Below are 16503 nucleotides of genomic sequence, written 5' to 3' on the forward strand. Positions count from 1 at the left end.
TACCGAAGTTACCTGCTCAGGGCAGTGTGTGTCTTTTATATTAATTGCCTGTAAGGAGTAGAGAAGGTGAAGTTCACCTATTAAAACGTGTCCCTGTGAAGTTCTAGCGGAAGACTGTCCCTTTTTAGGGTCATACTTACAATAGCTTAAATGAAAGCAAGTTTGCCCTCTGTCACTTCCATCCAAGACTAAGATTTTCTTCACACAGTTCACAAATTCCTCACTGCAATGTTACTGCCACAGGCCACCGGATATTAGGTGCACCACATGAAGCAAGGGGTCCGCTGCACATTGTTATCTGTCTTGGTGTTATGAGTTTTAGCAAGTGTGCTTAGTAGCACTCTGTAGTGAACATTCACCAAGGCTATTACAGCACATGGCCTGAGGACCCACCCACCCTCAAGTGAATCTTAGTGTAGGTCCCATTGCAGATGGCTTTGCCAAGACTTGACTCATGTGCTAACCAGTTCATGATCTTGATGTGAAACTGAACTATGAACTGTTGGATTGTTTTATGGTATCTGGTCAGGCTAGTTTCTCTTCCGGTCCTCCACTGGCCATCTTGAAGAAGAAGTCCTTGGAGATCTTAGCAGCAAGAAAGCCCCTTTGCATCACTGGTATTGAAGAGCAACATCAAGATCCAGAGCAGGGCACCAGACTGTGCTCAGTTCAGCGGTCCATAGCTTAATCTAAACTCTGCCCCAGCGTGCGTCTCCTGAGCAGCCCTGCACCATGCACACATTCTCTAACCTCGGGAAGACAGGGCTACTGGAAGCAGATACCCAGCCATGTGCTGGAAGTAGGCACAGTGTTCTGAGGGGTTCTCATCTCTTACACTTTTAAGTTTTCCTGTGGCCTGACTTCTTCCCTCCCTTGCCCTCCCCCCTCCGGCCCCCCATTTCGCCCCCTTCCAGCCCTATAAGCAGTACAACATGCTGAATGCAGACACCACCCGCCACCTCATGATTTGCTTCCTGTGGATCATGAAAAATGCTGATCAGAGCCTCATCAGGAAGTGGATCGCTGACCTGCCTTCCATGCAGCTCAATAGGATTCTGGACCTGCTGTTCATCTGTGTCTCCTGCTTTGAATACAAGGCAAGTGGCAGGGGTGGGGGAGTGTCTTAGCTGTTCCAATCCTGTCTTCTTACTCTCTTCCCTTTGGGCAACAGCAGCATCGTCTGTCCTTCCTACACTGTATTACAACCCACAGCCTGTTTGCATCTGCAGATTGCAAACAGGAAAGAATATCTGCCTATTGCAGTGGGCCTGTTCCTGCCAATAAAGCTTTATACACAGGAGCCCCCAGAAAAGTGGAATCTATGTCTAAACTCTCCACCATGACCCTGTTCTCTTTTGACAAATCTCTCCCTCTGCAGAGATCCCACTAAACCAAATGTGTTTCTACATCTGTTCTTCCAGGGAAAGCAGAGTTCTGACAAAGTCAGTAACCAGGTCCTGCAGAAGTCAAGAGACGTCAAGGCCAAGCTGGAAGAGGCCCTGCTCCGTGGGGAAGGAGCCCGTGGGGAGATGATGCGCCGTCGCATTCCAGGTGTGCGGTAGTCCTCCCATCTGCTACACAGCTCTTCTTCTTGGACGTCACTCCCCGAGACAGCAAGTTCTGGGACCCTGTGCTTGTCTTGTAGAATGTTTGTTCCCCACTTCTGAGGGAAAGAGTCACCCTGAAAGTATCCCCAAATGCCATGTTTTAATTAAGATTTAACCGCAAAGAAAGGCCACATCTAAGAAAGTGGTTCATGCGCTGTCTTCCCTGTTTCAAGTCCCTCTAGGGGACGTGATCAACAAACTGGAGGGCTCTGCAGTCCACAGTCATATCCCTGAGTCATTCAAGATGCTACTGCATAGAGCAGTCTCCCCAAAAAGCGTGACGGTGTACCATTGTCCTAGGGTTCCCATGACCCAAACACCTGCACTCATCACTTTAATATGATAAATATGATTACTACCCCCAGTGAAACAGTGACAGGAGGGCATGGACTCTGGAGGGCTTTCACCTGACACCCTGACCTACCTTCTAGCAAGTCAGGGAGGCTCACAGGAACCCCTGCTCAGGAGAACTGTGGAAGGCAGACCATCTTCCAGAGCTGCCTCCAGTTCACCCAGGGCAGGTCACCACAGGCGTAGACACGGCGGCTCTGTCTCCTCAGAGCAGTACAGACTGATGAACAGGGCGTCTGTGCTGATGCTTCTCAGCTAAGCTGAGCACTGAACTTTTGGTTATCTTAGAGGGTTTCATGCTAATCAAATTCCTGTCGTGTGTTTCTTAACTCCCAGGGACTGACCGGTTTCCAGGCATAAATGAAAATCTGAGATGGAGGAAAGAGCAGACACAGTGGCGGCAGGCTAATGAGAAGCTGGACAAGTAAGTTGCCCTGCCACAGGCTCTGCACCGTGTTCACTAACAGTCTTAGCTCTTGTTCCCAGGCTACTTGTGTTACTGGGGCAACTGCATCCTTCCTTCTGAGGGTAGTAAGAAAAGGAAACATACTGTCTGCTTAAGTACAGCTCCAGCTGCCCGGAATGCCCAGAGACATAAGAAGCTGTGACTTCAGCTCTTAACAATGTATCCAGAGTTTAAAGACACCTGGTTTCCACAGCCCCAGTTGATGAAAGCAATTGGTGAGGAGCAGAGACTAGAAAAAGGAGGACCTGGTCTCAGCCTCCCAACTCCGCATCTGTATTTCCATAATGAAAATGGATGCAAAGATGGATATTCAGAGATAGTGATAATAGCTTTACATTTTATTGTTCAAAAAAAATCAAAATATATTTGATTTTGGAATATATTTGATTTGATTTGGAAGTACATAACAAAGTACCAGGTTGTTACAGTGTTAGGGGAACATTAAGTGATCAGGACCAGTGCTTGGTTTTAGAGTACTCTTCAATCTCTAATTACATACAGTAGCTGCATTTGTAAAAGGCCACAAAGAAATTTACCAAGACATTAATAATGATCTTCGGGTTTTAAAAATGTAAGTGATTGATATTTTCTTTTTCATAGTTCTTGGGTTTCCTACATTGGATTTGCATTTACCTATTATAATAAAAAATGCAAGAAAAATGAAAACTAATCTTGCTTAGATTATAACATATACCGTGTGTGTGTGTGTGTGTGTGTGTGTGTGTGTGTGTGTGTTATCTTAATTTGCTTTCAGTTGCTCTAATAAAAACACCATGATCAAAAGCAGCTTGAGGAGGACAGGGCTTCTTTTATCCTATGACTTAAAATCCATCACAGAAGGAAGTCAGAGCAGGAACCTGGAGGCAGAAACTAAAGCAGAGGGCATGAAGAAACACTGCTTATCGGTTTGCTCTTCATGACTTGCTAGCCTTTTTCCTTATATAACTCAGGACTGCTTGCCCAGGGGTAGCAGCCCTAACAGCAGCCCTAACATCTACCGTCAATCAAGAACATGCCTCCATAGACTTGCCTGTAGGCAAGATGATAGAGGCAGTCCCTCAATTTTGAGATTCCCTCCTCCCAGATATGTCTAGGTTTGTGTCAAGTTGACAGAAACCAGCCAGCAGATGTGTATAGGTATATGGTATATCAAAGGGGGAAAGGAGGGGGAAAGGGAGGGAGGGAGGGAGGGAGGGAGGGAGGAAAGAGAGAGAGAGAAAGAGTACCATATATAACAATTTAGACATATGAGCACTAAAGTGAAATGTGTGGGGATAGATAATGTCTGTCTTCTTTGCCTCTAAGCCATAGGTGCCCTTATGAATCCCAGATTCACTGAGCAAAACACTGAATGGTTCAAGAACCCACATACACAACAAAACATAGATAGTACAGCTTCACTGTGTCTGAAGTGCTCACCATGAGGAGGGGTGAGAAGATAGCAGTGTTGTAGTAAATAAATGTTAATGTCTTCACCATTACCGTAGGATAACACATCTTTGTTAACCTGTAGGACTCTTAGGGAGGGGCTCAAAGTTTCTCTAAAATATCACCTGTTTTCCTAGAAACCGCTTAATAATTATTTTGAAAAGCATGCCAAATAATCCGGTAGCCCATAGCTTCTTAACAATGAAGGATGCTCCTTGTGCCAGTCGGTGTATCTGATACCAATGACACGGTGATGGCTTTGCCACTAAGCAAGAATGTGCTCCTCCGTGGCTTGGAAAGGAGACGTCCATAGCTGGCCAGTCCAGAGATACATGGAGAATCACATTGGTCACTTGGGTGTCACACGGGAGCCCCAGTTGTTAGCCTTATTAATAATGCCCCTTTGCTTAGAAGACTGGCTCGCACTGATCTTCCTAGCTGGTGTTTAAGAACTTTGACTCTGTCAGTACATTTTTGCACCCGGTTTCAGGGAGGAAATATGGATTTGAAGTGACACAGCTAGGCACTTGGCCCTGCTTTCTCTTTTTCTCTCTCCTTGTCCGATTGCTCTCATTCGGGAGGGGAGATAGCTGGTGAAGACAAGGGTGTAACACCAAAGCTGTGTGCAGGAGGCCCAGCACTGCTTAGATGCTAACCAGGTCATCTGCTGCACAAGATGGAGACAGTGTGGCAAGGTGTGTTTGACTGGGCTCTGTGAATTGCCCTGGGAAGCCGTTCCCATTTGCTGACATCAGCAGTCTTCGCTGGAACCGTGCAGGTCCTGCCAGTTCTCAGCAGCTCCGGCTCGGGTGGGCTGCTCATTATCAGAGTGGCTGATGACCCCCTCAGTCCTGCAGCCGGGTGGCAATTAAAACCGTGCAAGTTAGAGCTCTTTGGAAATGTTATAATTTTGAGATGACAGCTTCTGTCATTTCCTCTTATGTTTATTTTAATTTTAATTAGTTTGACTCCTGTTTCTTTTAGAGCAATAGTTTTTAGCCTGGACTACATATTCAAATCTCCCGTGGGAACTTCCAAAGTCTGTGTCTGTGTTGCTCTACCTCCTACCCCCACCCACCCAGGGCCTCTCTATGTAGACAAGGCTGCGTACGAACTCACAAGGTCCACCTGTCTCTGCCTCCTGAGTCCTGAGATTGAAGGTGTACCCACCACACCCAGCGTCAAAGTGCCCAAAGGTACCCTCTGCCAGTTTGTTCAGAACTTCTAGGTTAGTCGAACTTTAAGGTGATTCAACTGTGCAGGCAAGTCTGAACCAGACTGGTAGACCTCCCAGGAGTGATGACAATATTGCATGACAATATGAATTACTTAATGATACTGAGCTATATAATTAAAGTGACTAAGGTGGTAAGTTCTATGTTACATGCATTTTATCACAATTCCAAAGGCAGGTTAGGACTATCTGTACTGTCGATTACTGGAGCTATTAACCACATACAGTTCTGAAGCCTGGAGCCTGGAGTGTGGCTGTTTCGTATTGAGATATAGAATAAATAAATAAATAAATAAATAAATAAATAAATAAATAAAATGTGTGTGCAAGATTGCACATTTCAGCATTGATTTTTTATATTTGTTACTTATTAACAGTATTTTTAGTGTATTGGGCTAAATAAAATATGGTAAAAAGTTAATACTGGCTGGGAGTACTGGCCCATGCCCTTCATTCTGGTACCCAAGAGGCAGAGGTAGGTAGATCTCTGTGAGTTTGAGACTAGCCTGGTCTACATGGTGAGCCTGGACTTCCAAGACAGTAAAACCTTTCTAAGAAAAAGAAAAGGGAAAATAATGCCCTTGATTTCATTTTATCTTTTGTGTGTGTGTGTGTGTGTTTGTGTGTGTGTGTGTGTGTGTGTGTGTGTGTGTGCATGCAGCTATCATAATAGATAAAACAATGCACATGGCCTCTAGTACATTTCTACTGTACAGTGTTGGTCAAAGTGCGGTTGGTTGGTTATTTTTTTTGGTTAGGGAATTGCTGTTGTTGTTTTGAGACAGGATTCCTTAGGTAGTCTTGGCTGGCTTCAGAACTCACTATGTAAACCAGGCTGGCCTCAAACTCATAGAGATCCACCTGCCCATGCCTGTCATATACCACCATGTCTGGCATCTGGCCCTCCTGCTATAAATTTAAACATACCAGTAAATTAATTTTAAAAACTTGTATATTTTCTCATATAGAGAAATGAGGGGAAGGGTTGTCAAACAATTAGGACTGAAGAATCTATCCTGAATGTGAAATCAGTTAAAAATACCTTTCTGAGCAACCAGTGTTGTATATACAACTGTTCCTGGATAAGGAAAAGGAAAAGAGCTATGTGGATAATCCTGGTCTAAGACATTTGAACTGATAGCACAATACCCCAGCATCTGTGGTAACATCTTGGCCACTGAAACATATTGGGAAAGTCAGGTTTTTCTTATCCTTTAAAACTAAATTTGGACTGTAAAAATAAGTTATAGTAATACCCTTTCATCTACAGGCAATGCACTCCAGATACCCAAAGCTGTGAATGGTTCCAATGCCTTGTCTACATTTCTATGAAATGTGTCAATCAATCTGGTAACTAAGACAGCAACTCAGTAAATATCATGTAGATGGCATTAACAGCATGGATACATACACTGGACAAAGTGATAATCCATCACCTGACAGGAGCCAACGCAGTGTAGGGACCACGCCTTGCTTATTCTGGAAGACGCTCACTAACTATGGGTAACTGAACCGATGAAGGCAAAGCTGTGGGAGAGGAGAGCCCGGTCTCCCTTTCTAGCTTCACTTGTTTTATGAGGGTGGATGGGCTAGTACACAGAGTGCACCAGCTCTTTAAAAATTAAATCTCTTAGTAACTTCTGTTTCCTGCCGGGTAGCATCCAGTCCAGTAACCTCCAGCAGAATGTTTGGTGCCCCACCCCATGGGATGTGAACTTTGCTTCCCACTGGAGAAGGAAGAAGGCATTCTCGCTCTTAGTGAAGCCACCTTCCCTCCTTCTCAGGACGACTTTGAGTAGTAAAGAGCTGATTCTCCCATTCCACAGTTCTAGCTCTGTTTGCCAGCGTTCACCGAGATCAAGTCGCATCCTGTCTCTCTACCCTGCTGCGGCTCTCCCCCGCATCCCACAACCACCCATTCAGATCCAGAGAGTGCTCACGCGACGCCCCAAGGCTTTAAGCAGCTATCTGATGGGCTCACCTAATTGTTAGTAGTAACCAATAATTAACTTCTCGACCCATTTTGTCATTTTTATAATTGCCATCATTATTAATAACCCTGGGGCTATGGATGGCCTGGGGACTTCACTAGACCACCTTCCCAACCAGACACGAATCTCAGGAAACACCTTCAGCCCTGAGATTGGCTATGTTGAGGTGGCCACTTTGTGTGGATTTGATGGTTGACGGTTGTAAAGAATCCTTCAGGACCCGGTGCATGGGTTGTCATCTCTGGTACCTGGCCGAGCCACACAATGCTTTAATGGGTGATGTGCTTTTTGTTTCTTAGAACAAAGGCAGAGTTAGATCAAGAAGCCTTGATCAGTGGCAACCTGGCTACAGAAGCTAATTTGATCATCCTGGATATGCAGGAGAACATCATCCAGGTGAGGATGACTCACTCCCCATCGGGCCCGCTCGGGGGTGCCATTCTTGGAAATAGAAAGGGGGTTCGTCATCCAAAATTGAAAAAGACACAGGCGTGATTCTAGAATGTATAAAACTAAAGTGGGAACGTTTGGAATTTGCAGCAGTTGCCTCCCTTGCAGATTCCAGAGGTGCCAGGCATCCTCTGGCTTTTCTGACTGCTACTCCCTTGGAAAGAGTTAGATGTTTGAGGAGCTGACCCTCAAAGTTACTCTGGCCAAGGACCTGCTACATTGATAAAGGAGGCAGAGCCTTTTAGCCAAGCACCTCGAGAACATGGGTAGCTAGATTGCTCCTGGTAGGTCGGTTCCAGCTGGATAATACACCGGCGAGGCTAGGAGTTGCTGATACCATGGGGGAAATTGGGGTCCCCTCTTGGGGTTTTTAGTCTCCTTAATAAAAGCATTTAAGGGTGGACTCAAGGAGAAACTGAAGGGCAATTTTATTAGCATCTTAAAGACAAATCCCCAAAGCTGACAAGCTGTAAGTCACAGCGGCTGCTTGGAGGAGAAGACGAAGGAAAGCCATTCCGTTTAAGCTGGCATGGAGGTTGGACACATAACAGATAAGTAGTCCACATGGCAGGGAAGGGGGCCCAGAACACTGGCAAACCCCAGAGTATTGGGGAAAGTATGATGAGAAAAGAGAGAACGATAAAAAGGAGAAGTTAGACTTTTCTGAATAGTTTTTAAAAGCAAACAGATGTACAGTTTGTAGCATTGACTCAGTAAGCCATGGTGCTAGGAGGTGGGGATTCTTGGGAGAAAAAGTACACTATCCCATTAAAGGGTTAATTATTCTACCCATCTCCTAAGCGTGGCTTAAGGTGAACCTGGTACCCTGTGGGTGGTCCCCTGGCCAAGTGATTTGCTATCACAGCTAGAATGTTAGGCCTAATACAGGCCAGAGATTGTATTCTCTTAGCCAGAAGGTTTCTTTTATTGGGTCTTTATTTCTACTCTAACTTTTATGATTGCACTGGGTAAAAAAACAGTGCTAAGTGTGACAAAATGGTGTCTGTTTTGGACTCGGATTGCTGAAGGACAATCGTGTGTCCCATGAATTTGGAATCCCTACTGTAGGGCAGTACAAGTCAGAACTCTGTTGCAATGGTTTCGCATCCTTAGGCTTAACCAACAACCACTGATGGAAAGTACTTCAGAATAAAAATGCATCTGCACTGAACATGTGCAAACTTTTTAGTTTCCTATCATTGTTCCATGAACAATACAGAGTATCAATAGCTGACACGATGCTTCAATGTTGTGTTAGGTACTGAAAGTAAGCTAGGGATAATTTAAAACACATGAGAGAATTGTGGGTTATATATGCAAATACTACCCCCTTTAATATGAGGGACTTGAGCATCCAATGCTGACTCAAGGATCTTTTGAAAGTGTCTTAACTTCGGTACCCTAAATATTTAGCATCACATGAATAATATCTTTGTACAAGCTGTTTCTGAGAGCAATATACCTGATACCAAGCCTCAAAATGATTTGTAGTTTCCTAAGAAAGCTAAACTATAGAAAATACTGTTTATTATTATTCTCATTAGTCCTTCTGTGGCCAATTTGGAAGTTATAACTGCCACCAAAAAGCCTCTTGTACTTGAAGCTCGAAGTTGTTATCGAAACACTGACATGAAATCAGGCCTACAAAGAAAAGAACAATCCAAAAGCCATGACCCAGGCTGGAGGGAGATGAACCTTAGAACTTGGCTTAATATCCTAAATTGGGCACAAGTCTCGAGTCAGTTAGTTTTGAAAAGAGGGTCATGGGGAAAGAGAGCTTACGCTCTCATGGTGGTTAATGAACGATGTAGATGGCAGCTCACAGAGCCCTTGCCACCTTCTGCTGAGAAGGCGCATCAGTCCTCTAAGATAATCAGCAGCCGCCTCTCCTGCCTCCAGCCTTACTCAGTGATGATGTTCTTCCACCCCACCCCACCCACCCCCCAGGCAAGCTCCGCCCTGGACTGTAAAGACAGCCTGCTGGGAGGTGTCCTCCGGGTCCTGGTGAATTCTCTGAGCTGTGACCAGAGCACCACCTACCTGACTCACTGTTTCGCAACCCTCCGAGCCCTCATCGCCAAGGTAAACATGGGATGCTTGTTTTCTTACTCTTAATTAAGAGTGCGGTTCTTGTCTGGCTTCACATCGCTCTGTAAGCAGATCAGACGTCATGCAGGGCATGGAGTAAAAGCTTTTTTCCCTCTGAAAGCAGACACACTGATTTTCAGAGACTCACTGTGGGGAAGCCAAACCATGGCTTCACACTTGCAGTGTGGGCCCAACTATGGAAATTTCAAATGACCACTCACTAAAAGTCAATGACACGAGAGTGAAAGTCAACGAGCAACTACAGTTCCTCTCCCTTTCGTTAATACCTTATACAGTGAGATTCAATACTAGGCCTGGCTCCCATTAATTAATGTGACAGAATGACCATAATAAGATGCTGGCAGATGCCCGAGAACTGTGGCTAGTAGTCTGTTGAGATTATTTTCCTCCTTTGTGGGAAATTTTAGTAGATGGGTGCCTTCTACATGGGATCTTGTAAATTTACAAAGTGGAATTCTGTTATAATAATTTTCTCCTTCTTAGTCACCAATAATTTCTAAGGAACCCATAAGACACAAGTAAGTCCTTTATAGCTGTGACACACTCAGCAGTGACTTCAACCTGGCTAACAATGAAGTTAAGGACATAGACCTTACCTCAGCCGTGTGACTCACAGGTGGACGTCACCGCTTACCTCCATGTCTGACACTTGCGGCTCATTCTGTTTATGGAGCACGGCGTTAACCCTTCAGGCTCTTGGCTTGTCCAGACAGACCTTTTGCATGTCCCAACATCCAGCCGAAGAGCTGTGAAAGTGCTCAGGGATGCCTCATGGCCACCTGTGTCTCTTCTAGTTTGGAGACCTGCTGTTCGAGGAGGAGATGGAGCAGTGTGCTGACCTGTGTCAGCGGGTGCTACATCACTGCAGCAGCAGCATGGACGTCACACGGAGCCAAGCCTGCGCCACCCTCTACCTCCTCATGCGGTTCAGCTTCGGAGCCACCAGTGTAAGCACAGACGGGCTGGGCGGCCCAGAACCAAGAGAGGGCAGGAATGAAAGGCAGAGGTAGAAGGGAGCTTTGCAGTGTGGCTTTTATGTATGCCCTGTGCGGAAGACCCCATGAGCACCAGCATTTGAGAGGAAGGGCTGGAGGGTGTGGTGCTGCCCAGCAGTCAAAGTTCCTGTGTGTGCGCAGGTTCAGGATTCACAAAAGAGTGTCCTGTCCTAAAGTTTGAGTCCGTACCAGTTCTGGATGGTACCAGGACATTTGTGGATGAGAATGGTAAATGATTGTTGTCATCTGGGCCTGATGACAAACATCTCACTATGTAGCCCTGGCTGTCTTGGAACTCACTATATAGACCAGGCTGGCCTGAAACGCACAGATATCTGCCTGCCTCTGCCTTTGCCTCCTCTGCATTTAAAGGCGTGCACCACCATGCCTGGCCTGGACCTGAATAGACATTTTGTGAGTTCAGTTTCATAGCAAACCTGTGCCTTAGTTTGTGCATATTTCAGGATCCATGCTTGGGACTTTATTTGCCACAATGTCACATTAGTGGGACATCTTTTAAAATAATGTTTTATAGCCCAACAGGGTGGTACACACCTGTAATCTTAGCACTCAGGAGGCAGAGGCAGGTGGATCACTGAGTTTGAAGCTAGCCTGGTCTACAGAGTAAGTTCCAGGACAGCCAGGGTTACATAGAGAAACACTGTGTATCGAAAACCAAAGATGGGGGTTGGGAAGAGAGAGACTATGTTTTACCAAATGTATTGTAAATTCTGTAAAAGAAGATCTTTAACCTCAGAAAAGAATTTACAGATGAAACGGGGCAGATAAATGGGCTAAGAGAAGAAAGGGAGACTCCGTAGGGTTTTGGTTTGCTTTGTCTTATTTTTGTCTATTTTGTGTTAATTCTGGGAACTGAACTGAAGACCCCACAATGCTAAATGTTTACTCCTGAGCTATACCCCAGGCCCTGGCCCTCATGAGATGTTAGGGAGAACTATTTAAAAGCTTATAGGGCATGCTCATGGGCCCTTAAGTTGTGGTTTTCCACAGTCCTGGGAGAAAAGAAGACATGGAAAGCTACTGCTTACTTCAAATCCAAAAAATCTCAAAAGTTCTGCCTTTATGAATCTCTGTGAGTTCAAGGCCAGCCTGGTATACAGAGTGAGTTCCAGGACAGTCAGAGTTACACGGTGAAACACAAAACAAACAAGCAAAAATGCTGCCTCAGAAGGTTCCAAAGAGACTCTTGGCACAAAGACCAACTTTATATCCTGTGACCAACTTTAGAACAAATCTATCAGCCCTGCAGTGTGGCGGCAGCCCAAACGCAAAGAAAATTTAAAGGGAGCCTGACAGACTTATGGGAGCATACGGTCCATCCAACCCATTTCAACAGCAGTGCGTATCTTGTGCAAAGTGTAGCTCACAGTTTATTGAGAGAAAAGGAAATGCTTAAGATGGGAATGAAAGAAACACCAGGAGCTGCTTGTGTCTGGCCCGCAGCCTCCCGCTAGGTACCTGCTGACTCTCGTTTGCTCCATCTCTTCTGATGCAGAACTTTGCAAGGGTAAAGATGCAAGTGACCATGGCACTGGCATCCCTGGTAGGCAAAGCACCAGACTTCAACGAAGAGCACCTGAGAAGGTCCTTAAGGACAATTTTGGCCTATTCAGAAGAGGACACGGCCATGCAGACAACTCCTTTTCCCATGCAGGTAGACCCGTGAACATAGCTTTGTCTTATGTATGAGTTTGACATTAACCATTTATAAGCATATACATTTATGATTTTGCATATAAAATTTTGCATATAAAATTTATACGTGTGATTTGCAGGTATTTTTAACTTATCCTATAGTTGAATGTTCTCAGTGCTTGAGAAATGCAATACACACACCACTGTCCTCAACTTCAAGATGGCAAAAGTCTATTAAGAGAGCATAGTACCAAAACAAGAAGACTCAAAATAAGAAAAGTGATACCTGAGTGTGTGGTAACAAATACTGTACAAGATTTTTAAAAGGGAGTACAGGGGAACAGGGGCTAGTGTAATTCAGTGGTGGAGCCTAAAATACACAAAACTCTGGGAATGATCTCCACCTCAACATAAAGGTAGATAGATAGATAGACAGACAGACAGACAGACAGACAGAAACACACAGAGATGGGTAGACAGATAGTGGGGGTGATTAATGAAGAACTAGTGCTCTGGAATGTGGGAGTAGAGAGGAGTGAAATTCCTAGAGTTGAATTCAGGGGAGAGGGAGAGGGCGTAAGGAGCATGAGTGGTAATGATTCGTGTGTAAGGCAGACGAGAAGATCCTAATTAAGAAGAGCTTACAAACAAGATCCGTCCTAAAGAAACCGGGAGGACAGTTACCCTTCTGTCTCGCTGCCATGCCCATGTGGCAGATGCCCATGTGACAAGTGCAGCCTGTCTGCCTTTAGCTCCAGGCCCTAGCCTATTCTGTAGTAGGCTCTCACACCCTGATAGTCCACAGAAGTTTATACCTTTGCAGTTTACAAATATTCAAAGCCCATTCAGACTGTAAAGTCAAGTGTTGGAGAGGGGGATAGTATAAGGGAGCTTCATGGATTCCAGGGCCCTGGGTCACCTGTGGACCTTGGATTGCACAGATGAAAATGGCCCCAGGAGATTCTTGGATTTTCTCTGCCTTGGATCCCTGCCTCTCTCTGAGCAAAGCCTTGCCTTGCACTTCACTGTCTGCTCTTTTCCTGCAGGTGGAGGAACTTCTCTGCAATCTGAACAGCATTCTGTACGACACAGTGAAGATGAGGGAATTCCAGGAAGACCCTGAGATGCTTATGGACCTCATGTACAGGTAAATGCTCCCGGGAAGACAGAGAGCATTGGGGTTAGGCGTGGTGATGCAAACCTTCAGTCCCAGCTTCAGTCCCAGCACTCAAGAGGAAGAGGCAGCTGAGTTCAAGGCCAGCCTGGTCCACAGAGTGAGTTCCAGGATAGCCAGGGCTACACAGAGAAACCCTGTCTTGAAAAAGAAAAGAAAGGAAAGGAAAGGAAAGGAAAGGAAAAGAAAGGAAAGGAAAGGAAAGGAAAGGAAAGGAAAGGAAAGGAAAGGAAAGGAAAGGAAAGGAAAGGAAAGGAAAGGAAAGGAAAGAGAAAAGACATTTGTGATATTTGTGAGTCTGGATATTTGTCTAGGTGACACTGCATCTTTTTTCTTTTTTTGTTAATTTTTTACTTTATTTATATGAATGTTTTGTCGGCATATATATCTGTGTACCATGTTCCCCGGAGGCCAGAAGAGGGCATCAAATCCCCTGGGGCTAGAGTTGTAGATGGTTAGGAGCCAGCATGGGGGTGCTGGAGCCAACCCAGGTCCTCCAGGAGAACAGTCAGTGATCCTGACCACTGAGCCATCTCTCAAGCCCCAGTTGGAGCCTTCTCTGATGTCATTATCATAACTAAGATAGGTAGGACAGTTTGGGGTAACATCCAAAAATATATGAGCACTAATGGAAAACGAGTTGGTTCATTCCTAAATTTCCAAAAAGATTACCTTAACTAAGTGCAATGCTTATTTTAAATTAAGAGAGAGAGAAAAAAAAAACATTGGCTGTTATATGAATTATTTCCCACATGCTGTGCTGAAGTTGTATTCATAAACAGAAACAGCTTTACTTTAGAAGTCAGTGTACTTTAAACCCTTTCTCTTTAGGTTCAGTAGTTTGGGGAAAAATTACTTACACAGTTAAAAATACTCAGATCTGTAAGAGAAACAATACATTATAACTTTGAGATAAAAGGAAGGAAATTACTTGAGATCCATGAAAATGGACGTCATTTTATCAGACTTTTTTCCTCATAAGACTTGTGCTAGCCGGGCAGTGGTGGCACACACCTTTAAATCCCAGCACTTGGGAGGTAGAGGCAGGTGGATTTCTGAGTTCAAGGCCAGCCTGGTCTACAGAGTGAGTTCCAGGACAGCCAGGGCTACGCAAAGAAACCCTGTCTCGAAAAAGCATCGGCACCCAGCACACCATTGTCATCTAGACAATGTTACCTTTTCTCTGTTTTGAAATTGTAAACAAAAATATTAAGGGTGATAATAAAGCTTACAAAAGAGAGAACCCTGAAGCACCACCACCACCACCACCACCACCCCCCGCCCCTTAAGAGCAGTGACGTTGAAAGGTTATCCATGAAACTTTCCTAATCTGTCTTCAGAATTGCCAAGAGCTACCAGGCATCGCCTGACCTGCGGCTGACTTGGCTCCAGAACATGGCAGAGAAACACACTAAGAAGAAGTGCTTCACAGAGGCCGCCATGTGCCTGGTGCATGCAGCCGCCCTGGTGGCCGAGTACCTGAGCATGCTGGAGGACCACAGCTACCTGCCGGTGGGCAGCGTCAGCTTTCAGGTAAGACAGGCAGTGCATCCAACCAGGAGCTGGGTTCCTTCCACCTGAGGGAAGGCGTCCTCAGCCACCACAGGTGATCCTGCATGGTACAGAGGAAAGACCAAGGATGTTTCCACCGTTAAAATATCGGTTCCCGGTTTTCTGTGTTGCTACCGTTGAAAACCCCTGTGTCAAAGCGATATCACTGCCTTGTCTAATGGCCTCACCATCTTTTAAAACATATTCATTACAGTAATGGTACTTAGATTAGAGGTAACAGTAGCTTTGGGAGATATTCTCAGACATTTTAGGCATTTGCCCATCCCCACAAGCCTGTGAAGCAGGCAGATAAGGAAGGCAGTGTTACTTCTGTTTCACTGATGTAAGAAACAAGACGGCATTTTTTTTTTAAAAGATCATTTAAACTCTTTCTGGAACATTTGTATTTGGCTTATCTACTGGCAAGGAAGGGACACCAGTATAATGATTCCCTCACGGGCCAGTCCCTCGATTCTGTTCCCTGGCTTTGTGGGACCCAACTCTTGTCCAAAGCTAAGAAAGAATCCAACTTACCTGAAATTGGAAAGAAATGGCTCCATGGATGCTTTCTGTGAACAACCTGAAATTTACCCACAGCCATCAAGGGCAAATTGTGCCAGACCTAAAAACTCTTAACAGGGCTGCCCAGCATCCCCTTGGACTATTGTTACTGTAATGCGCTACTTAGAGGGCAGAAAAGTCTCAAACAAGTGTTATGAGTAGTTTTTCTTAAAGAGATCTAAGCTACAGAGATGATCATCCCCGCTGCTTACAGGACAGCCATGGACCGTTCCCAGCCAGAGCTGGGAAGCTGGAGACAAGCGTTTATATTGCTCTTGTTTGGATTTCCATGGATGAATGTAAAAGGCTTTGTTCTCATTATTGTTCTTCAACACAGTTTTGTGATGCTTTCTGTAAAGGAGAAAGAAAAGACGATTCTAAGTAGCTTTCCCAGGCTTAGAGTAAAAGACACCGAAACTATTGCTGGTGCAGCCCAGAGCTTCTGGTTTCTCAGGGTCTGTTCATCTGCGAGCTGGGCCTTATCTCCAGTCATTGCTGCCGCCTCTCTTACAGTAACAAAAATACTTACTCTTCGATTTCATTCTCAACAGATAAATTTTAGTCTCAATTCAGAAATGTCTTTTATAAAGCCCAGTTCAATTCTCGTTCAGACGCATAGAAGGATTCCATCTGGTTTTGAGTCAAGTGAATAAGAAACTGTAAAGCAATGTTTGTTTTGTCCACTTGCCTGTCACGGAACTGCTGTAGCGCTGCCCTCCAGCTCCTCCGTGACACACTTGTCCCTTTACATCGCACTGTCACCCTTTTTTCTCAGCTAATCTACTGAGCTATTCCTTGGCCATCTCTCAAGCCTTTTCCTAAATGCTCTACTTTATGGTTTACTCCTTGATGCTTAAACATTATCCAAATTTCATTTTTACTATTATATTTAATAAGTCTCGCTTTATCCTTATTTTACTTAGAATTTGG

At 44.9% G+C, this 16503-nt stretch overlaps 1 protein-coding gene and 1 non-coding gene across 4 annotated transcripts in view; one reads left to right on the plus strand and one right to left on the minus strand.

Moving 5' to 3' along the window:
* The window catches only part of Dock8 (dedicator of cytokinesis 8), a 203112-nt gene that overhangs the window by 162706 nt on the left and 23903 nt on the right, over nucleotides 1-16503 (plus strand). For all 3 annotated transcript variants that reach the window (NM_028785.3, XM_011247397.3, XM_006527435.3), the window contains 9 exons: nucleotides 915-1097; nucleotides 1422-1551; nucleotides 2295-2382; nucleotides 7377-7473; nucleotides 9475-9609; nucleotides 10431-10583; nucleotides 12148-12306; nucleotides 13334-13434; nucleotides 14802-14994. In NM_028785.3, the coding sequence (NP_083061.2) occupies nucleotides 915-1097; nucleotides 1422-1551; nucleotides 2295-2382; nucleotides 7377-7473; nucleotides 9475-9609; nucleotides 10431-10583; nucleotides 12148-12306; nucleotides 13334-13434; nucleotides 14802-14994 (1239 nt within the window). The remainder of the gene's footprint in view (nucleotides 1-914; nucleotides 1098-1421; nucleotides 1552-2294; nucleotides 2383-7376; nucleotides 7474-9474; nucleotides 9610-10430; nucleotides 10584-12147; nucleotides 12307-13333; nucleotides 13435-14801; nucleotides 14995-16503) is intronic.
* Nucleotides 4059-4190, minus strand: Gm24252. The gene has a single exon (XR_003952985.1). It is a non-coding gene; the product is annotated as a small nucleolar RNA SNORA24 (small nucleolar RNA).

The sequence above is a fragment of the Mus musculus genome, chromosome 19 (assembly GCF_000001635.26).
Source record: "Mus musculus strain C57BL/6J chromosome 19, GRCm38.p6 C57BL/6J".
Lineage (NCBI taxonomy): Eukaryota > Metazoa > Chordata > Mammalia > Rodentia > Muridae > Mus > Mus musculus.